The following is a 23,171-nucleotide window of genomic DNA, read 5'->3' as shown; positions in this document are numbered from 1 at the left end:
CGTCTACAAGCTACAGAGAAGAAGAGAAGAGTGAGGGACAGAGGGAGTAGTTTCTAACACTCTCTGGACGGGGCCACCTCCACTTAAAGCGAACCACGCCCCGGGGGACAGGGGAGACAGTGCCCCTCTCCCCTGCCCCTGTTCCCCAAGTGCCCAAAGTCCTGTTATGGAATGAGGAATGGACTGCGACGAGTTTTTTAGTTAGGTGAGAGACTGACAAGATGAAGTTTGGGAAGAGCATCTGCGTACTCAATGTAGGGGGGACCCGCTATGCCTTCAGCCGTGAGGTGATAAGGGATTTCCCTCTCCGGCGCGTCAGTCGCTTGCATGCATGCGCAACCGAGAAAGAGGTCCTTGAACTGTGCGACGACTACGACCGGGACCGGAATGAGTTTTTCTTCGACCGCCACGCACAGGCTTTTGTGTTCATCATGTTGTACGTGCGCTCCGGTAAACTCCGCTTTGTCCCCGGAGTGTGTGAGCTGTCCTTCTACTCAGAGATGCTCTACTGGGGGCTGGAGAGCGCGCACTTGGACTCCTGCTGCCAGAAACGCCTGGATGACCGGATGTCCGAGATCGGACTGGACAGTCTGTCGGAGGGGGACATCAGAGTGTCGACCGATGAGTCCCAGAGCCCGGACGAGTCGGTGCAACGGACTGTCCTCACTGGTCGAGCTAGATGGCTTGAGAAAATGCGCAAGGCATTCGAGGAGCCCAACTCGTCTCTGGCGGCGCAGCTTTTGGCTTCAGTGTCCGTTATCTTTGTGATTGTTTCTATGATAATGTTGTGTGCCAGCACTTTGCCGGACTGGGATACAGCCAAGAGAAATACTGTGGAGGAGCACAGGTAGGCGAAATTCAAAGATCAGTTAAGTTTAGACGCAAAGAATGGCCACGAGGATGCTGATAAATGTTTAGGCGTGATGTGTGCGGACATCCTGTGACACTATACTCTAAAGGCTCGTGCGTAAAAGTGACCTCAATAAATTAGTCAGGAATACCTTTTTGTCATGATAAATAAATAAACCCACTGACAACCACACCTGCATACATTAAGGCAGCGGTCAAACTCTTTAAAGCCATTTTTCATATCCCAAAACAGTTATTTTGAAGCAATAATTATATTGATTGATATAAAACACAATTAAACAGATTTAAGGAAGGGAATTTGTCCTTTAACCTTACCACCTTAATTAGGAGGTTGGGTTAGGCTCTGTACAGACATGTTCCCAAAGAAGCCAATCAATAACCAGTCTGTATTATCTCCAACAAGTCTCTCCCCTCCTCTCTACGGTTAATTTGAATATCTTTATTGGCTCGGTAGGTTTACACTGTACAATACACAAGAAGGACAAACATATTAGATTCATAATATTCTCGTTGGCAACGAGTTGAAAGTAGAACTGATTATATATTAGGGTAAGCAAACAAAAAGGAATCAGGCCATTTACAGGGATCACCTGTTAATTAAGTCAGCACTTAGGCAGTCATGCTGGCTTCAGTTTGTGGCCATAGGGTGAAAAGTGCACCTCTGTTTCCAAATGATTTTGGCCACAGCCTGTTCTCTCTGTGAAGCCTGAGGCAGCCTGTCTCTATATAAGGATAGACTATGTTCACTCAGGCACACAGTTTTGAGTTTTGGATTGGTTACAGTGATTAGGTAATCAACTAATAATGTAGTTTGTACTGGGTCGAAAGGATTCCAATTTAGTTTAATGCCAGTAGATGATGCAGTTCACTCTGGTGCTCTATAATTTGGTTTGGTCTAATTGCACTGATGTAGTTATCTTTGGGCTCTGTGATATTTGTTTGGCCTGACTGCTTCTATGTCAAATAGAAGCACTGCCTCACTCTAATTAAGTCTGATCGCCTCTGCTATGCTAATCAATGGGGTAATCATGTGCTTGCGAGTGTCACACTCTCTTTAAAGGTTTTTAATCTTCCCTCTGTGCAGTTTTCCATTCTTACTGTGTATCTGTCCACTTGCGTCACATCCCTGTTTTCCATCATTTAACGTATCCCTGCTTTGCTTCCTTCTTCCTCATATACTCATTGACAGCATCGGATATTACCCATATCTCTCTGTAGCTCTTCTGCTATTTCCTGTTTACAGTCTGTTCCAATCATTTTTCTCCCCTCTCCCCCTCCTCTTTTCTCTGTAGGATAGTGGAGGCAGTGTGTATTGGTTGGTTTACAGCAGAGTGCATAGTGCGCTTTCTGGTGGCCAGAGACAAGTGGGATTTCCTCCGTCGGCCACTGAACATCATCGACGTGATTGCCATCACCCCCTACTACGTCACCATGGCGATGGCTGGGGCAGGGATGCCAGGTGCTGGGCTCGGGGTCGCTGGGGTGATACTGAGGGTGCTGAGGATGATGCGTGTGTTCTGGCTCATGAAGTTAGCCAGACACTTCCTGGGTCTGCAGACACTGGGGCTGACGCTCAGGCGCTGCTACCGGGAGATGGTCATGCTGATGGTGTTTGTCTGCGTCGCCATGGCAATCTACAGCGCTCTTGCCCAGTTGCTGGAGCATGGCTTGGACTTGGGCACACAGAACCAAGATTATGCCAGCATCCCAGCTGCCGCCTGGTGGGTCATCATCTCCATGACAACGGTGGGGTACGGGGATGTATACCCTGTGACAATTGGAGGACGGGTGCTTGGGGGAATGTGTGTAGTGAGTGGCATTGTTCTCCTGGCACTACCCATTACATTCATCTACCATAGTTTTGTACAGTGCTACCATGAACTTAAACTCCGCTCTGCCAGATATGCACGCAGCCTTTCAGAGGAGATCCTTCAATGAACATGCATTTATACCAAAACAGCTACAGCCCTACCCACATCGGAAACTCAACAAACCAGCAGAGCTGCTGATCACATTGTGAAATAATGATCTACTGTGTGCCCAGCCCTTTGTCCTGCCTGAGCTGCAGGCCTGTCTAGTTCCTGACCGTTGTATCGATGATCTGCAATCACTGTCCTCAACCAGCATGCTCTGAGCCTATCTCCTTAACAACACCATTTGAATACAAAAAAGAAATACATAAAATTATTTATTTATTAAAACACCCAGGCACAGGCAATCCAATTTTGACAGTGGCTGCTGTTTACACTGTATTCCCATGGCTACAACATTGGCAGAGATGCTTTTTGTATACTGCAGCAAATGCTGTGTGTGTGTGTGTTTGTCTGGTTATCAGCCTTTCACTTTGTCTAAGCCTTGCACCCAGATGGTACAAGTTACACAAGAATGATGTGTGACCTAGATGCATTCTGTTTTAAACCTGTGAAATATAAGGAGAAGTGAACAAGTGACTCTATAGGGAAAGAGAATGGGTACACAGGAAGCGATGTGACAATGAGTGTCTTAAGCCAGTGATAATGAAATAAAAGAGACAGGTCAGCAAAGAGTACAGTGTGCCAGACAAATAATGGGGTGGCATATATGACAGGGCAGATGGAGTGTGAAATGGAGGATAAAAGACAATGGGATAAAAATGACAGATATGACAGAATGTGCAGCAAGTCAAAGCACAAAGAATGGATAGCTGGAGTGCGATTTGCTTCTCCATTTGTAGTGAATGTAAGGCATTTTGTATTTTTGTGTCTCCAAGGCAACCTCATCCTCCAACATGTCAATCATAACAGTGGTTGATTGGTGTGCACACAAACAGGCCAGATCCACGCACATATCCTGGCTGGCATGCTGCATTTTTTCCCCCCAGAGATTACTAGGAATATCACATTTCAAATTTGCAAAAAAATTAAGAGTAGAAGCTGTCACTAATGGTGGTTCTGACATTCCTCATTGAGGCATGTTTGCACTGTCCGTAGCTTGCCAAGATGATATGATTTGTTGAAGAGACACATGATCCAAACAAACAAGTCAACACCTCTCCCACACAACAGTCTTTCTCTGCATCTCTTCTCCCTTTCCTCCAGTTGCAATCAACCATCCTTGATTTACACACACATGCATGCACACACATCAAGCTCCTACTCTTTTGTTGCAAATGAAATTAAACAATCAAATCTCTTAATTAAAGGTCTGTCCTTAAATTTCTAGGTTACATTTTCCTCATAAATTTTGAAGCCTTGTTGGAGTGTAGATCGTATTGTGGATGTCAATATCCTTGTCATTTTCTTCTTAATGTGTTTTTTCAAGTAGTAATAGTCACAAAAAAGAAAAATAATATTTTAGTACCTAGCTTACCACACATAATATTTAATTCATGTGGCATATCTTATAGCCTAGTGAATTTTGGCCAGGCCTGATTGAAACCATCAATCACAACTTCTTCATCAGTAGACTTGCAATTAATGTGATCAATGTACTGTATGAGATTTTGTAATAAAATTACTCAAAAAAGTCTGCGTCTGCATAGTCACTTACTACAAATCTAACTGTACCATTAGAACTATGAAACTTAAGTATTACCAGACTCCATTATCAGTGTTGGAATATTAATCATATTCCTCACCTAAAATAACCTTCTTTATTAACTAAACTAATTAAACCCCATACTTTGACCTTAAGATGTGATAATTGGATAAGGTCTTTTTGTCAGTTGGGGCTGGATCGTTTACATATTTACACCTCTAGACCTCCTGTGGAAGATAAAATCCAATATGAGAAGCACCTGAGCCCTTTGGCAAGGATATTCAGTGCACTCATCAGATACACATGTTCTTCAGCACTGTTGTATGGGTAAATTAACTTTAAAAATTGTGTTCTTTTTTGGTTTACACATATTTTGGCCACTTTTAAAAATGTCTTTCTAATAATAACCAAGAATTCTCAGTAATTTGATTAATGTTCTCAAACAAAACCTACACAGAGTGATAGAGGAGGCAGTCAGATACTATACCTAAGGTAAAGTAGCCTGCCGATAACACAATAAACTACGAAAAGCTGTAGTGCAGTGGAAATTGCACTAAAATAGAGAGTACCATTAAATGGAAATACTCAAGTACCTCAAAATTGTACAAAGGGTCAGATGAAACCTGGTCTTCATCTGATTCATATGTCACTGATAGAAAGAGCAGTAAACAACTACAAAGAAAAATAAAGACTGAAAAGTACCACATGGGAAGGTAAGAAAACAGAAAGGTAAGAAAAATGACTGACTATACAACCCATACAGTGCTTGAGTTACTTGACTCAGTTATTTCACTCAAATATACCTATTTTCCTACTTTTACCACAGTTAAATCCACACACAGCTCAGAGTATCTGAATGAGCTCCTAAGAAGATACAAGTGTTATCATTTAAAAAGTTTTTCCATGTGAGTCTACCATAGCGCGGCACATGTATTTTACACAGGCAGCGATCAGACACCTAACTCCAACGTTACTTTCCCTCGACGGTCGCAGCATGAAGACCCTTTGCCGGCTGGTTTTGTTGTGGTAACACCTTTCCCCGTCCTTCAGCAGTAAAAATGTACTACAAGTTCAGCGGTTTTACCCAAAAACTGACGGGGTCTGCTCCTACAGCCGCGTACAGCCCACAGGTGAGTCCGGGAAGCGGCGTGTCGGTGACAGACCGAGTCGGTCACCGACGGCGATGACCTTCATACGGTGTTAGCTAAATAACGAGCCATTATAGTCTGTCCTGTGAATGTGAAGGAATTTAAAGATGTGAAAATGCAGCTGGTTGTGTAGTTACATGTCTTAAAGCCCAAATGTAACGTTAGTATTTGTTCCTCGATGTGTTTATGGTGAAAGATCATAAAGGAAACATGTCCTACTGCCCTGAAGTTCCAGATTTTCTCCTCATTCTTATCATTATTAAAGTCCTTTCTCTTTCAATAGCTAAAGTTTTGTTTCTAAAGCACACATACCAACACTTTGTGTCGCTTATCGACGTTTGTTTTTGTGTGTTTACCGGGTTCATTGCTCCGCTTGTGGCCGTCGGGTCAACCGTCAAACATTTGCGGCCTCCGGCCACAGGGGGCGGTGATGAGCGGATAAGACTCCACACTGGATAACAGACTCGGAGAAGCCGTGCAAATGTGAGATTTAAGCTTTGTTGGATTTATTTTTCGGTCGATATTTTTGCTGTTTAGAGCGAGAAGGTATTGATGTTATAGTCCAGCTGGTTGGTTTTGCTATTCCACGCAGCGCACAGCCGCTCCCCGGCTATTTTTGCCCCCGTGATTCCCACGCAGTGCGGTGCGGGTCGGGTCATACACCGCCTAATCACAGAAACACTATCTAACCTTTATCCTGAAAGGTTATTTTCAGTCTGTGGACCTGGCCTTCATGTGATTTTACAGCTAATTTAGAAATTTAGTGGCCTCTCAGACCATCTGCCAGATGTGACCTTTACTATTGCTCCTGTATCATTTATATCGTGACCTTTTTGCTATTCTGTGCTGGTGAGATATTTACCCTTCTGTATTAGTTTAGAAGTCACTTATCCAACATTTTAGTTGGGAAGAAAATGGGGCCTCATATAGATAATGAATGGATGCATACAGGCATGCATTTCCACTGTGCAGGAAACCTCTTGCACAACACTGGCAGAACATTGGCACAAAATTAACTTAGTCATACATTGCAGAGCTTCCGGTTGGATAAGGGTTTTGGGAAGGACTTTTCTTGTTATTCCTCAGCATCGTGCAAGACGCAGCTTCTCCCTCTGTAATAACATGAGCAGCTACAGGATATGAAAAGGAAGCATTTGTCTGGTATAATGCATAAAGATGGTTTCCTGCTGTGATCACTGCTAGTTAAGCCATCTCTTAAATGGCAAGTAAAAATAATCTTCATTCACGCCTCTGCATTTTTATATGTCACTTTCATTTCCCTGCTCCCACACTATCTGCCTCCACACACCTTAAGAAGGTAATGGGTCTCCCAGTAATTTTTAAAACAAGGGTGGGTGATAAGCTTCCTCCAAGTGAGAGGAGATTAAGGAGGCACACTTTTACTTCATTAACACCACAGTCTATCTCTGGTTTATTCATTTATAATAGACTGTCTGAAAAATAGATCTTCATTATTAAATATAATGATTATTTTCTTAGACTCATTCAAAGAAATGGCAAAGTTTATGTTTTGTTTTGTTGATATCATGTGTCCCTGGGGGTGGATTGGGTGATAAATGGTGACAATTCAGGGGGAGGTGAAAAGTTTTAATAGGAACTGTAATAATAAAAGGGTAATGTGCAATATTTTGACCAGTTGATGGTTTTTGTTCAGGGTCTGAGGCCGGCTATACCTGCAGAGTCCCCAACCATGATCTTTGCCACACCCACCAAGATGGTGTCAGAGGCCGGGGCCACAGCAGAGTATATGGGAGCAAACAGAGTTCCTGACCTCCAGAGGCTATTCCAGGTAATAATGAACACAAAATGAATAATAACACAAAAAGACATCATTGTAGTCACAACAGAGGGAAGTTTTTTCCTAACAGAGACTCCCAGTTCCCACGGTTAGAAAATAATATATATTAAAAACATGTAGACTTTTGTTTGTAATTTGTCTATTAACAAGACAGACAGAGTTACAGGGAAACTGACCCAAACAATTCATAATATTGAAATCTGTCACAAAATGCTGTTGTTAAGTACTTTCTCTCACAGCTTTGTTTTTTTCTTCCTTGTTTTGCTCCAACTTTCCCTGCCTTCCTGTCTGCCCCCACCTGTTTGGTCTCACAGACGTCAGATGGTATCCCTGTTCATCTGAAGCGTGGTGTTCCCGACAGGCTACTGTACCGCACCACCATGGCTCTCACTGTCGGAGGTGCTCTCTACTGTCTGGTGGCTCTTTACATCGCAGCCCAGCCTAGTAATAAATGACCAACATGGACCCAGGATCTTTCTACAACACTTCCGACATGTCGCTGCTGTAATTATTGACCCAACATTCACAGTCTCCATCTGCCCTCATCATTTTGCCTGTTGGGACTCTTCAATAAGAATTTATCAGGACATCACACCAATGATAACAAAAATAATGTTTGTCTTCTTTGTAAAAAATGTTGTCTACGTTAATAAACTTTAAGGGGAAACAAAGGTAAAAAGTGCTCTCAAGTGTTTTTCTATTTTATTATTATTCGCTTGTATACTGTCCATTATATGTCATTGAAATATGACATATGAGCTATGTGATAAGCATGTGTGAGAGAGCAGGCATAATGGAGACGCCCTGATTGGAACATAGCTGCTGCTCACTTGGCCTAATACTGTCTCATACAGTATTTATATGTGTGGGCTCTGGTGTGATGCCAGATGCTCCTGAGTCCGGAGGGAGATTGTTTCAGACAGACATGTTGGCAGTCCCACATCAAGCTGCTGAAACACTGATCATCTCAGTCACTTGTGCTTTTTTGCTCTTGTGTTTTTGCTATTTTGCATCATTATTTGATACTGTCAGGCAAAATGAGCGGGCTGACGTGGACAACACAGGAACTGTGTGTTTGATTAGCATATATTATGTTTTACCATAAATCCCATAGGTACAAGTAATAGTGGAAGAAGTATTTATATCTTGTACTTAAGTAAAAGTATTTATTAATAACAACTGAATTGTATCACAGTCCAAATATTTTCTAACTGCATTGTAGACTTAGTGTATAGGGATGCGTTAGTTTTATGAATACGTCTGATACTCTTTCCCTAAAGGTTCCCAGGCCGTCCAAACTCCATGGATGTTTGTAGAATTAAAAAAAATAGTCTGGTTTTAAATGAATGACCATGCATGAGGCTTATGTATTAAAATATGGCACCTTAATTTGTCATTATGACTCTGTACTGGACCTCCTTTTGGCATGGCATCAATACTTCTCACCCTAAGGAAAACCTTATAATGGATAATTGATGATATGACTGATTTAAAAATGAATAATGAATACCTTTAATAAAAAAAGGTACAATGCATAATTTGAAGTATGTCTTACTCCAAAACATCCAGTCTTACAAAGCACATATTCTCACATGCAGGTGTGCTGCAGATGTGAGCGAGTGATGACAGTGATGATTACCACTTCTAAATACTGGCTAATGTACAATAAATGTTAGACATGTTTTTGTTCTTGGTTTCACAAAGGTGCCAGGTTTCTATTAAGAATAGGAATCATTTATCATGTAGTCTGGAAAAACAAATTAAAAACACCTGGACCATGAAGCTACACCTTAAAACAAGACTGAATTTACATTGGAAGAATAGGCTGTACACAGTTTCAAGGCAATTCACATTCACAAACCACTAATTGTGCCATATTTTCCTTTTAAATCTAAAGATGTCAATGACTGTTACCATGGAAACAGCTTAGGGAATATGGTGGCTAACCTTTACAGTTAAATACCGGGTTTCTATTTTTTATTCTTATTTATTTTTGCAATTGGATTAGTCAAAATATAAATCTAACTAAATCTCTGCCTACACTGGTTACTTGTGAGTCTTTAAAATAAAGCAGTATCATAAAAGTTTCAAGTCAAATCAGCTCTTCAGCATCTGAAAGGAGGCAGAAATCAAACCTTTGAAATAGCTGTACCTAAAGAACTGCGATGGACTGGTGACCTGTCCAGGGTGTACCCCTGCCTTTCACCCAAAGAGAGCTGGGATAGGCTCCATCAGATCCCCGTGACCCTAAATAGGAATAAATGGGTATAGATAATGGATGGATGAGTACCTAATGAAACAGCTGGTGGTGCCAAGTCTGTGCCAATAAACCACTGCAGAAGAAAACGGGTGAAACAAAATGACATAATTAAAAAACCACAAGTGAAACCTCAACCAAAGTAAAACTAGGTGGCTAAGGTGACATTAATATGGCAGGAGAAACGTTATAATCTCATCACTCCACTTCTTCTATTCTCTGATTTTTAAAACAAATACTTCATGTACCTCATGATTTATTCAGTGTTTCCAACATAGCTCTTTGTGTTATCGATTCACCAATGTTTCCACCTCAGCAAAGTGCAAAAATGTTTTTCATATCTTCACCCTGAAGATTTACCTAGTGATTCCTTAGGGAACACCAATCTCCACACTGGGAACCAATGGTCAAACAGAAACTTTGTATTTAAGGTACAACACAAAAGTACAAACCCTGGTTTTGTACAGTCTCAACAAGGAGTGCCCTCCTCAGTCTCTATCTTTTCAGCTACTTCTCTCTGTTATTCAGGGGCCTCCCACTGAAGCCTTTCTCTGTAAACATAATCACTATGTGCACACATTAAATTATCAAGAGAGACACCTGGTATCTTGTTTGGATAATAAATCCTGTACCTGCTTTTCATCGAGGGATCCTTCAGCACCCCTTAATTCCTCCCCTCTGCCCTCCCCATCCTTCTTGCATCATGACAACCCACTTGAGCATCCCTCAGTAACAATGGATCCTTTTGTTGTTGCTCTCAGGCCCAACATGACAGACTCAAGAGTTTGACAACAACATGTTTACTTCTCAATAACACTGCACTCTGACTGTTAATGAAGCACACACCGGGGGGGGGGGGCGTTAACACAGGAAACTGGGGCTAAAGGAGAGACAAAATGAAGGAAGCAAGTGGAGTGTGAGGAGAGGGAGGAAGAGAATGTGAGAAGGTTGTTATGTGGAGGATGGGTGTGATTTATTGGAAGAATACTGAAAATTTAATCCCTTTTCACACGAAGGAGTCCATCTTTGAGGGAGCTGTTTACACCACACTTGTTCATCTTGTTATACTACCTCCCTCTGTAACCCCCCCAATAACAGATCAGGGTAAAGCTGCTATATGTATCTTTTCTATGTCGTTGTTATGGCAGATTTCAAATTATTCTGAATGCATTCATTTTATTGTACTGATGTGACCCTTGTGGGTAATACTGGTAAGATTTAGTCAGGTCAGATTTGTGTTGTCTGCCAGAATCAGAAGATTTGAAGCTTCTCACTTTAAACATAACTATTTCTGGCTTTAGCTTATTTTTCAATGATTGATCATTAGAGAGACATGTCAAAATAAGCTGACAGACACACAGCCATCAACATACCTCGAGTTTTGAAAACTGTCTTTACTGTTCACAAACTATTTTCACATCAAGCAGACACAGGGTAGCATTAGTATTCATCTGATGTTAGTATCTGGCGAACATACAAATCTAAGTCCAATTTTCACACCACTGTAATTTGGCTTCCACTAACTCCTGAGAAAAATACCTGCCTCTTCAGTTCCTTTTTTTTCCCCCAGACAGCTTTCCCAGTCTGCTGCTTGTTGCTGAGATTATTATGGGGGATTATCAGAACCTGCTACATGAAAATAACTGTCAGCTGCAGCTAAAAATCAATGTAACAAGTGCTGTTAAAGTGGACGTTATATTAACTTTACAAGCTGTCAAATCTAAAAGAGGCTAAAGAAGCTGTATAGAGCTGGAGAGCCAGGTGTTAATTCTCTGTTCATGCCGCTCAGACAATCTTTTAAAATTGTAGTCATTAGATTCAGTGCTCCCCTTAAAATGCTGTTTAATGCAGGTCAGACTATACACCACAGAGAGCAGAGGGTGCACCTTAATTCAGCTCATACTACTCTGTCTGTTTCTCTGTCCTCAGAGGAACAACGCAGAAACAAATGCAGAAACATAACAGCTCTGCAAACAGCAAACAATGGATATGACAACAGCCTTGCAGGAAAGACTGGGGAAAGCGGAGTGGAGGGGGACTGACAAATTACCTCTGCTCACAATGCCCTGCCACAATAGCATAGCCTGAAAACAAATAATGAATAAATAAAGTTCTCTGGAATTGAAAGAGGAGAGCAATTTGCGAAGCAGTAGCCTTTGTGTCTTTGAATGAATGGCCTTGTGCTTGTCTTGTAGATGAAACAAACACAACTGGAATAGAGCACATGGACAAGGTAGCACAATCCAGATTTCTAAACAAAGTATCTTGATTCCACATTTAAAAACACCTCAAGGGCCTAAAAGAGACACATGCCCGAACCATCTGTCTGCCTAAAAATATGAATTCACATTACAAGGAGACGACAGGTGAAATCAGGGTGAGATTTAGAACAGATCAGGGAAAAATCAATTTAATCACACCGTTTGCTCTCTAAGGGATCCTACTCCCCACTTCCTCTGCTTGTCAGAACCAAAGCTGAAAACTGTAAAAAGGGAAGAGAGAGAACAAGAGGAATGGAGGTAACAGCTTGAGGTCACATTGAATTTCATCAGAGATGGAAAGAGAGATTGAGGGATGAAAAAGGTGCAGTGATTGCCATTGTAGGTACTTAAAAGGCTTTTAAATTCTCTCTCTTTCTCCCTGTAAGAATTTCTGAAAATACATTTTTTCCTATTTACTCTTTTTCCTTTAGGCTATTTTCTTCCTGGCAACAGCCTCATAGAGTTCAAAGACGGGGTAAATGGACAGATCTGCCCATGCTGTTCTGAAACTGTCCACCAATCACAGTAACTAACACTAAACAGCAAATTTCAGACTGCAAAGATGACAAGATTTAATCTTTTTCCCCCCATTTTGCTTTTTTATTTCTTGTACAAATTTAGTTAAGTTGCGCTGTGTTATTTAGTCTGTCTACAAACATCTCTCCTTTACTTTGCAATTTGACACTGCAATGCAGGAAATGCACATTTCATTGTGGTTATTGGCTGCAAGGGAGAACAAGAGATGTGGGCGGCATGAAAGGAGGAAAATGAATGTCCCTAAAATGAAAGTGAATCAATATGGTTGCCTGAGGATGTGAAAAGGTAGAATGAGAATGAGAGCGGGAGAGGAAAGAGGGTGTTGAAATAGAGTTGGAACAAGATTAATGGTTGTTTAAAAAAGAACAGTATTCATCAGTAGCCAGCTTCAGGTGCAGAACGGTGTCACTGTGTGTGTGTGTGTGTGTGTGTGTGTATATGTGCCCCAGAGTGGAATTATATCCTGCAGTAAGTTTACACTTTATCTAAAACTTTCTTGCTTTTCCTCATGACTCTTTCAATAAATGGCCACCCAACCATAATACAGATTACTTTGTATTATGAGTGTGAGTCCCACTTTCTTCTCTTCATTTAAACACACAAACACAAACACAGACACACACACACACAGATACACACACGAGTCATGATCCAACAGCACCACCTGCAGGTTTAAGCTTTTTTAGATTCAATTATTAAAAAACAAAGCACTGCTGTGACTGAATTTTGTATTAACCTCTAACCCTTTTAATCAAAAAAATCCAAAAAAGTATGTACTTATAGAAGAAATGCTTTATACATTTACAAATCTTCAGGAACATTTCCAGCCTTGATGCATACAAAATAATCGAAAGTTTTGTGTTGTTACAAAATCATCTTTCCTAAGGGCTGCAAATGGAGTGAATGATCCCAATAAATAATAAGTAAAAACATAAAGGAATTCAGCAGGTATACAAATAATACCCTGGTGGTCACATTCAAACACAGACAGGCATACAAACGTGTCTGTCCGTCACTTGCACTTGTAGGTGAGCTGTTTACGATGATAGTGGATCCATGAAGGAGCAGCAACAAGCCCGGTCAGGAAACCAATCATAGCGCCTAGGCTGCAGGAAACAGGCCAAACCTGAAGGAGACAAGTGAGTCTGATCATTCACGGCCACAAAGTGTGATCAAACACCCTAGCATTGCAATGACAGATTGAGAGGAGCTGCACTATCATCCCTACAAGCACACGTCCTCTCTACTTATTTAATGTTCCGTTAATAATTTAAAGAGGAATGTCTATAGCACTTGGGAAAATACAGCACTGATGTCATGTAGAGTTATGTTCTAATTACCCCTTTCTGCCTCTAGTTAAAATATTCCTTCTGTCATTTTGTGGAGAACTCCTTTTGTAATTATAATTGTAATTGTTTTAACAATCTATTATTGCTAGAAGTTGCACAGAAGGATGTCTGAGGAGTTACTTTTGACTTAAACTCCTTAAAGACTATGTCCACATGCACAGTTTGTGTATATATAGTTTGTCTAATCTGTCTAATTTATTAGATAGATCTGTCTAATTTATAAGATTCCTGTCTATATGACAGTAGGTTGTGAACCTTAGAGGTCTGAAATACTTCTTACTCTGTTTAAATTTTTGGGAATGTAATTTTCCCCACACACAGAGCTGGAACGGTAGTCCTATTAGACAAATTCAGGGTGTAAATTATGCTAATGAATCACACAAACATGCACCTCCACGTAAACAGATGGAAGGTATTCATTAAGCTGAAATGAGCAATTCATAACACATCAGAGAGTTTTGTGAATTGGACTTGGAACATATGGGCACCTTGCAGAAACCTTACAGAAAAGGCCACAGAGGTTTAGAATATGAAAACAAAAATGTTTTAAATGTTTCTGCATAAGATTTAGGATGATGATGATAAAGATCCCAGAGTATTAATTTGGTGTATGAGAGGATTTCTAGTGTGTGCTCACCTGCCACGGCCTGTCCCAGTCCAGAGGTATTGGGAAGGCTCCCACCCAGGCTCCTACCAATGTGCAGGCCACTGTAATCTGCAGACAGGTGTCCCACACAGACATAGCCCTGGAGCCAGAGACCAAGCAAAGCAACAGCTCAATTGTTGACACAACTGAATTGTGACACACAAGATAAGCACATGAAAAATGTGGCAGAAGGAAGAAAAACGATTTTAGGCATACCCATGGCGACTGAACACTCGTATCCAGGCCTGGACATTAGGACCGAGGACACAGAGACACCTCAGTGTGGTTAGAGACGTCAGCAGCACAGCAAGGGAAAATGTCTCTAAGGCAAATCTGAAATAGAAATTAGAGGCTCACAGCACCAGTCAAATTACAGACAAATACGTACAGCAAAGAATAGCAAACAAATTATATGTGAATTTGTAGCTTCTTAGAAAGTAAATATTAACAAATAGGATAATTTCATGGAGCAAAAACTACGTAATTATTTTCAAGCACTCATAAAAGCTGCATTTATTCGCTTGTTAAATGTCTGCTTGACTATAAGTATAATTCCTCCCTCTCTTTAATGCTCATGCATGCACACAGATGTAGCACATGAGCATTACCGGCTACTCACTCAATCAATGGAGCTCCATAGAGAACCACTACAGTGTGGAAGAACAGGCATGACAGGATGAAGTACAGACAGGAACGAAAGAACCGAGACAACTGCAGAAATAAAAAAAAAAGAAATTTAATGCTAAAGACTGACCAGGTTGCTTTAAAGCGTTTCCACATAATATGTTCCTGCCAACAAAATTGCATGTGTAAGAATCTTAAAGGAAGTGATTTTTCAAGCACATATGCCAAAGATTTGACGCCTCTGGCTCTTACAGTTACAGGAATTTGCTGCTTTTCTTGAGGGGGTTTGGACAAAACTAGATAAATGATGAGAGTTAGCTTATGCTCTTGGATACTGTGTTGGGCATCATTCGGTTTTCTAATATTTTATAGTCTTAATTAATGAGGAAAATAATCAGCAGATTTATCAGCAATGACTTTTGCAGGTCTATATATTTCACTGGTTTATGGGCCTAAATAAATATGCACAGGTTACGCTTCTATTGCGTAAAAAGTTGTCATGTCCGACTACAGTTAACCTGAACAACGGCCACTGAGCTAAAATGAAAGAAGACAGATAAACCTGCAGCAATTAGCAAATAATTGAATCAATATCCACATATAAACCCAGTTATATGGCCACCAGCAGCAGCCCAGCAGTCACCTTGTAGCCCAGCGTGTGTTTCTTGCTGGGCGGTGTGACACCGAGCAGCCAGAACACGCCAACACTGGCCACCGTGACAGCACCGGACACCGAGTAGAGCCACAGCAGATGAGCCCCGTACACCGAGAAGCCCGGTACGAGCACGGCAGGTACCACGGTCGCCATAAATATTGAGGAGGCGATAATGGCGTGAGCCGACGCCATGGCCTTGATTTCATGGTCCCACATGACGCTTTTTAACTTATATATACCCAAACTACAACGAACTTAAACCAAAAGACTTTGAAATGTCATTTAGCAACGAATGAACAGAGGCGATTAGATTCATGGGTAAATCGATGCAGCTTCCGTAAACATGGAACAACAGTGACTTCCGCTTGGTCTTCACAATAAAAGTTCTACTTCGGCTGATATTTAATGGGACATTGTCTGCCTCGCAATAAAAGTATATGTATATCTATGCAGGGTATTTCAATTTCTATTTCAGCGTATATATATCTATGCAGGGTATTTCTATTTCAGCGGATATATATCGATGCAGGGTATTTCTCTTTGAAGATAATTCACGAGTGTAAAATTATTTTGAATTAAGTCTCAGCAGGACATTATCTTACGGACAGTGTCACCAGCCAATAACATTTGAGAGCGTCATATCTTTAACCAATCAATCTGTTGCGAGTACGAACTATAGGAAAAGTGACCGGAAGTTTACAAACACAACCCGAGCAAGCTAACCTTTAGCTAAGATTTGTGTTGTATTTTAATCAGTCGTCGGAAAGCTTTAGTTTTAAGAAGATGGTTTGTGAAAAGTGTACGTATCACACTGTTCGGATGCTTTCTATCTTTAGATCTAACCTACGGGTTTTGTTGTTAGCGAAGGTTGGCTATTCCTCTGAAGCTAACATTATGGTTCAGAAACAGCAATCGTCTCTATATATTTTCTGTTTTTTATTGTTTCAGGCGAGAAGAAACTTGGTAAGGTCATTACCCCTGACACCTGGAAGGATGGAGCACGGAATACAACAGGTGAAGTGGGCCTTGTTGTTTTTGCTATTAATGTGATATATAAATTTGTCATCACTGTAAATGGTAGTAACAAAAACAATTATTTATTACTATTACTATTATTATTATTTTGACCCACAGGAGACATTCTTCTATTTTATTTAGATTTTGTTTCTTATATCACCTATAAAATATTACTATTAGGCTACTATATACATTTTCTAATTTGTCTTTTATTTTAACTGTGCTGATGTTTAATGGAGTTATTTCTGCCTGTTTTGTTCAGAGAGTGGTGGGCGTAAGCTTAATGAAAACAAGATCCTGACTTCTAAGAAAGCCAGGTGGGTTTATGAGGGAATATCACCATCTACTCTGATTGTTTTACATTAACATTCAGAGCTGTCCTGCTGCCAATACAGCTGATAAACATATTGGTGCGTCTCTGTAATATTTCTTTCAGGTTTGATCCTTACAGTAAGACAGGCTTTGCTACCTGCAGAATCTGCAAGAGCTCAGTGCATCAGTCCGGGTCACACTATTGCCAGGGCTGTGCATACAAGAAAGGTATAAACTCACTCACACTGGACTCTATACTGCACCAAATCCTGATTAGTTTTATGTTCTGCTACAATTTTGTTTCCGTTAGACTAACATGTAGTAACTAAGACCATTGTAGAGACCGGGTTTTATTACCCAAAAGGTGGGGAGGAAACCACGTTTGAGATTTTTACACAGAGGAGTCAAACTCTCTGTAGGAAAATAAACTACATCATCAGATCAGTCTCTATGTTTGAATCAATAACTGATCACATGACTACACGATGGGAAAGACATTGCTTGCAATAATAAGGCTACAGAGAATTATTAGCAGTTCTATAGGTCCATTTGGCTTTACAGTGATTTATAGGTTTATATGTTTTAAGTCATTGTTTTTGATTCTCCAGCCCAACACGTGACTGTTTTAATTCAGTGTCAATGGTCAGAAGCACCTGAATGATATCATCACTTATCATCTTATTTTCTTTCTTTCCCCCTTTTTTGTCTCTCAAGGAATCTGCGCAATGTGTGGAAAGAAAGTTTTGGACACCAAGAACTACAAACAGACATCTGTGTGACAGCATGCTGATCTGGGAACAGTTCTTCGAGTAACAGATATGAGAATGAGACTAAAGTATGCTTTTGTCTTTTCAGTCTTGTTTCCACAATGTCCTGTAATAGACAGGTATAACTTTTCACCGTTCGTCCCATCTCAGTGAAAGAAAGCAACCTGGAGATGGATTTGTCTCAAATTATAGATTATTACAGAGTATAATGCTACTGGAACATTTTACAGTGGCCATACACAGGGTAACATTGTCTCAATGAACCACCTGTTCACCTGTTGCTCAAGTTGACTCTTCTAATTTTTTTGTATATTTCAAATTCAGTGCTCAGACTTAGATCCTTTGCTTTTTAATATTTCTGCATGTAATATATCAAGTGTTGTATTTTTGAGTGAATTAAAGCTTCCAATATGAGTACATATGTGTTTTGTACCTCTGTCTGAAGCCTTTAAGGGCATAATTTTAGCCACTTACGCACAACATACCCATTTTTTTTCCTGTATACCTGCTATAATTGGTTTACTCTGGCTTAATCATATTTGAAAACTGTGCTGCGCTGTCAGGATTGACCTCCACCCACCAATAACTGTCAGACATAGAAGTTATAGTTCACAAACTCCTCCGTTGATATTTAAAGGCCTTGCTCTCCCTCGGGCCTTAAGCCACATGTGTGCATACTTGTTTTTTTGACTCACTGATTTATGCTGTTGCACCACAGCACAAACTCAGCATCGGTCTCAAGCTAATACAGGTAACGTACAGTATGTAATGTTTGGATGAAGCAACTACTGAACTATAAGGGGTTATATAATATTGGGTCCTCTAGTGTGCTTATGTCACTGCCTTTTTACTCTTGTTATTCTGTGTTATAGTTCATTTGGGAACAGTATTTTATCCCCATTTACACTGATTCCTGATTTAGTGTTTTTTGTTGAAATTTCTCATTACAGGCCACAATGACTTTTTGCATCTTTAATTATCACCATAGTTTGATGTATGTGATTCATTGTTCTAGGCCTTCTTCCTTCTCTAAACCAGGTATCTACATTACTCACGGTGAAACAAACAACGTGGATCTTCGTGTGTGCTGTGTTAATAGTGTTAACGTAATCTCGAGCTCAAGCCTCAAGCACAGCTGAGGGGCAGGTTACAGAGGTCTGCTATTCTCACTAAGTCTACACCCCCCAATTCATTTATTTAAAACCTGTAGTCTTCATTCCCAAATAAGAGATAACTCTGTAAAATAAGTGATGTCACAGTAAATGCATGTAATGTAAAAACAACAATGATTATCATTATTCTTTTTAAAGCTTAATTTGTCCAATGCTTTGGTTTATGATTCAGTATCAGTGAAACCAATCACAATCCTATCAGCCTAAGACGTGCCTAATGTGTATTACTTATTAGCAAATGCAAGCAAGCTAACACACCAAACTAAGGTGGGGAACGTTGCAAACACTGAGCCTGCTAATCATCTGCATGGCATCATTGTCAATATAAACATGTTGGCATTCAGCACATTCAGCCTCAATGAACCACTGGCAAGTTTGCTGACTCCATGATGAGTGAATTTCCTTTATTTGAGCAAAGAATCTTGAAAACACATGCTACAGTTGTCAGTGATAAAAACATATCTGTTCAGTACATCCAGTAGCTCTACTATTTGGACTACAGATATAATTTGATATGTATCTTAAAAATGTAATATATTAGAAAGACTTTGTGAATGAATTTAGAAATGACACAGATTGTTACATTATTAAAACCAGTGGACTCCAAATGCAGTAATAAATCAAGGATAGTTTCCAGAGATCGACTTTGCAAAAGCACCAAAATTCCCATCAGAAAAAAATTAAATACTGTCACATTACAATATTGCACTCAGTTTTTATACCTTGCAACAACAATACAGCCGTTTAAGACTAAAATATCTACCAAAGGCACAAAGACTGTCTTATTTTCTCCACAGTGATTTCAAATGATGGATTTCAGGAAAAGGACTGAAATCTTTGAGGCTTCAGTGAGGTGGCATCTAGAGTGGCTTGGATCCTGCATCAAAAAGCAGCTTTATATTTCCTGCTATTGGTGTTTTCATTTTCTTAAAGTAAACTCAGATGCAGATCCACTGTTCCACTCTGGAGCTTTACATGTGTGGCAGTATATGGAGGATGGCAATAAATGGCGTTAGGCTTGCTGTGAAAGACTCAGGAACTCCTCCCGGGTTTTGGGGTCCTCTAGGTAAATTCCCAACATGGTGCTTGTTACCGTGCGGCTGTTCATCTTCTGGACGCCGCGCATTACCATACACATGTGCCTGAAAACACACATACAGACACCCTCTCAGATGTGCAGCTAGAGAATTTACTGTGGCCTGAACATGGTCTGGGGAAATTCTTAGACCTAAAGAACGTGTTTGAAAGGGAACTCCAGTTATTTTACAGAGTTACTGGAGGAGTATTGCATATGTGACAAAAGTTGCTCTTGGTTGGGAATGAAGATTACAAGTTATAGCAGACTTGTGTAACTCAGCTCTGCTTGTGCCTGGCAGCTCAACACTGTGCTAGTGGCTATTAACACAGCACATCCGGATGTCCACACTGTTTCAGTTCCACTGTGAGTAATGTAGGTACCAGGTTTTAGGAAGAAAGAAGAATGCACAGAATAAAAGATAACATTTGATTCCACTGTATCGATATTCATGGTGACCAGTTTGACTGTGGCTGTAGCTTTTGTTGAAAAGTAAGAAAGTCAGTTAATTTGCTCAGTAATATACATTTTAGAGCAATTTTCAGCTAAAATCTACTGCTCATACCAGGGATTTGTGTTGTTTTAAGAAAAAAACTTCACATTTTGCCTTTGTGGGTTAATTAATACATATGATGAATGTTACGTTACTTACGCTGCTTCAATAACCACAGCTACACCTTTTGGCTGCAAAGCATCAAATATTCCCATGGCAATCTGCTTGGTCAGACGCTCTTGAACTGGGATCAACAAAAGAATTGCTCATATGTAAAGTTGATACGCCAGATAATACCACTCAAATGAAAGAAAATGCTGCAAAGCTTCTTTGCTTGCTTACCCTGAAGTCTTCGACTGAAAATCTCCACGATCCTGCAGAAAATAAGAGCACAAGCAACATGGAGAGGATGGAAAAAAGATCAGGCATAATAATGATTAATCTTTTGACAAACACAGACTGGCAGCGGTCCCTGACCCCTGCCCTCTGCTGTAGCCATCCAATCATATCTTTGATCTGTGAACGATTCAGCCTAGTGAATTCTTTGAATTTGTCGAGCACTGATTGTTACTGTCATTCTGGGTTTGTGTTTTCAGAGACGGTGCGATATTTAGGGAAGGGAGAAAAGGAGACAGACAGAGAGGCTGTGATGATAACTGGCGATTCCCACAGGTCTGAATGGATTTTCTCATGGCTCGAGCGCAGAGTTTAGACTTGTGTCTGTGAGTGTGCTCGATGAGGGGGCTAGACGATGGCCAGAGAGCTTAGACTCTAAGCCTCCAGGTCAATGCACTGAGATAACAGAAGAACGCAGTCACCCGGTACTAACACCAGAAATATACAGCTACTGTCACATCAGGAGGATGTGTGTGTGTGTGTGTGTGTGTGTGTGTGTGTGTGTGTGTGTGTGTCACCTTGCCAGTTTGCTCAGTCCCACCACTTTTTTGTTGGGGATGTATCCGATGTGAACCTGGAGAGAAACAACAGCCAATGAGAGCAGAGGTCCCATAATCAGTGTTAACCTCAAAATGCAATGAAACACACACACACATACAGTACATCCGCTCACAAGCAGCAACATGGGACGCACATGCACAAGCCTGCACAATCAGTGTTTAGGGTTATTCATTCTTTCTTTTAAGTTGGTTTTAATATTTTGCTTTGAATACACAAACACTCCACTTGTCATCGTCTCAACACACACACACTGGTATGGACCTACCTTGCCAAAAAAGGGCACTAGGTGATGTTCACAGAGTGAAAACATGTCTATGTCTTTCACAATCACCATCTCATCATGGTCTTCATCAAATATGGCGTTATTTAAGATGTCTGGGGAAACAAACATCCACATTTTAAACATGTCATTAGAAACAGGGGAAATAAAAGTCACATTGTGTTTTCTCCATTTGTCTTGTTCTTTCAAACTAACAGTTCAAATCCTGAAGATCTTAGTTCATTATATAGAACATGTGAAAACTTGGAAGTAAACTTTTCGCAGCTTTTGCTTAAAAAAAAGAAGTGAATGATTAACAAAGCATTTTCCAGTGTGCAGCCTGCAGAGGGGGACCTGTTGACTCACCATCGATGGTCTCCTGGTAGCCTTTGGTGAGGAACTGCATGGCCTTGGCGGCGCGCAGCGGTGTGCGCAGCAGCCCCTGACGGTCCGTGTCCTCCCCGAGCTCCCGCAGGATGCTGGTGTAGGCGGCCTCGAGGGCAGGTAAGCAGGACTTGCCTTCGACATCGTTGCGGGACATGTCGTGTTTGCGGTGCACGGTCCGCTTTTTGCTGTCTATGACTCCGTTGCAGTGGCCGTTCATGTCGGAGTGAGGTTGAACTCTGGAAGAAGAAAAACTGAGTTGCCCTGCGGGTCTGCTAGACTGCCCCTGTTCCCGGTGACACTGGGTTTATAAAGCCTAAACCGGCTACGTCAAAACACTAGGTTGGTCAGCATCGCACCCCCTCCCACTGCAAACAGCGGATGTTCCTGCGTCTCACCCACTTCACTTCAACTACTGTATTTAGCCACTGTCCCCATTCATGAACTGTTACTCTTAATACTAAGACACAGACGAGCCTTTTACAAAGCCCTGCAGGCTCATGACTCCACGTGGAGCTCAGGCATGTTTTTGTGCAGTCACGCCTGTTAAGGCTTTTCCAGTCTTGAAAACTAAAAATCCATACAAATACATCGATAATCAGTAATCTAGCAAAGAGTGATGTGCAGATGACCAGTTTTACACATTAAAGGTCGATTTCACCATTTTCAGAATGTCTTAAAACCATAGCCTGATATCCACATTAATATTTAAACAGGTTTTGATTCCTTTAATCATCCCTCCTGTTCATGCTGAGCATTAAGATCTTAATAATGTCGAAGAAAAGAATCCACAGTCCTCTTCCTGTGGGGAAAAAGTTTTTATCCCCACAACAATGTTTTTGGGGACAACAGTCTAATTAGTGTTTAACAGGTCTGTAACATTACATCTCCATACAATACAGAGGTTGTAATCACTGTTGGTGCTTTACATTTTTATTTTTACATTCCTAACATGGTTGTCAGCTAACAAACTGAATTAGGGTGTCAGACAGAAGCATTTAGCTTTCCATAGTTAGCCTGAGGTTCATGTGACCTATCATTTAAATAGCTACT

At 40.8% G+C, this 23,171-nt stretch overlaps 5 protein-coding genes across 5 annotated transcripts; 3 read left to right on the top strand and 2 right to left on the bottom strand.

Moving 5' to 3' along the window:
* Positions 1–30: 30 nt before the first annotated feature.
* kcng3 (potassium voltage-gated channel, subfamily G, member 3) lies at positions 31–4,215 on the top strand. Its single transcript, XM_026314751.2, has 2 exons — positions 31–847; positions 2,163–4,215. Exons 1-2 carry the CDS (start codon positions 222–224, stop codon positions 2,806–2,808), a joined length of 1,272 nt encoding a protein of 423 aa, XP_026170536.1. The 5' UTR covers positions 31–221; the 3' UTR covers positions 2,809–4,215.
* Positions 4,216–5,359: 1,144 nt separating this feature from the next.
* On the top strand, positions 5,360–8,035 carry cox7a2l (cytochrome c oxidase subunit 7A2 like). The gene is made up of 3 exons (XM_026315538.1): positions 5,360–5,516; positions 7,210–7,344; positions 7,668–8,035. The coding sequence occupies exons 1-3, from the start codon at positions 5,445–5,447 to the stop codon at positions 7,806–7,808; spliced, it is 348 nt and encodes a 115-aa protein (XP_026171323.1). The 5' UTR covers positions 5,360–5,444; the 3' UTR covers positions 7,809–8,035.
* Positions 8,036–13,185: 5,150 nt separating this feature from the next.
* Positions 13,186–16,020, bottom strand: pigf (phosphatidylinositol glycan anchor biosynthesis, class F). The gene is made up of 5 exons (XM_026314700.1): positions 15,671–16,020; positions 15,023–15,114; positions 14,620–14,736; positions 14,395–14,503; positions 13,186–13,534 (listed from the first exon to the last, which is right to left on the bottom strand). The coding sequence occupies exons 1-5, from the start codon at positions 15,896–15,898 to the stop codon at positions 13,421–13,423; spliced, it is 660 nt and encodes a 219-aa protein (XP_026170485.1). The 5' UTR covers positions 15,899–16,020; the 3' UTR covers positions 13,186–13,420.
* A 327-nt stretch (positions 16,021–16,347) lies between these two features.
* Positions 16,348–18,195, top strand: cript (cysteine-rich PDZ-binding protein). Its single transcript, XM_026315688.1, has 5 exons — positions 16,348–16,481; positions 16,631–16,696; positions 16,962–17,016; positions 17,136–17,239; positions 17,726–18,195. Exons 1-5 carry the CDS (start codon positions 16,466–16,468, stop codon positions 17,788–17,790), a joined length of 306 nt encoding a protein of 101 aa, XP_026171473.1. The 5' UTR covers positions 16,348–16,465; the 3' UTR covers positions 17,791–18,195.
* A 1,511-nt stretch (positions 18,196–19,706) lies between these two features.
* On the bottom strand, positions 19,707–22,709 carry gch2 (GTP cyclohydrolase 2). Its single transcript, XM_026315825.1, has 6 exons — positions 22,101–22,709; positions 21,741–21,850; positions 21,433–21,488; positions 20,861–20,892; positions 20,678–20,762; positions 19,707–20,092 (listed from the first exon to the last, which is right to left on the bottom strand). The coding sequence occupies exons 1-6, from the start codon at positions 22,336–22,338 to the stop codon at positions 19,963–19,965; spliced, it is 651 nt and encodes a 216-aa protein (XP_026171610.1). The 5' UTR covers positions 22,339–22,709; the 3' UTR covers positions 19,707–19,962.
* Positions 22,710–23,171: the final 462 nt, after the last annotated feature.

This window comes from Mastacembelus armatus, chromosome 19, assembly GCF_900324485.2.
Source record: "Mastacembelus armatus chromosome 19, fMasArm1.2, whole genome shotgun sequence".
NCBI lineage: Eukaryota > Metazoa > Chordata > Actinopteri > Synbranchiformes > Mastacembelidae > Mastacembelus > Mastacembelus armatus.
The sequence above is the reverse complement of the archived record's forward strand: the minus strand, read 5'-3'. Positions and strand labels throughout refer to the sequence as shown.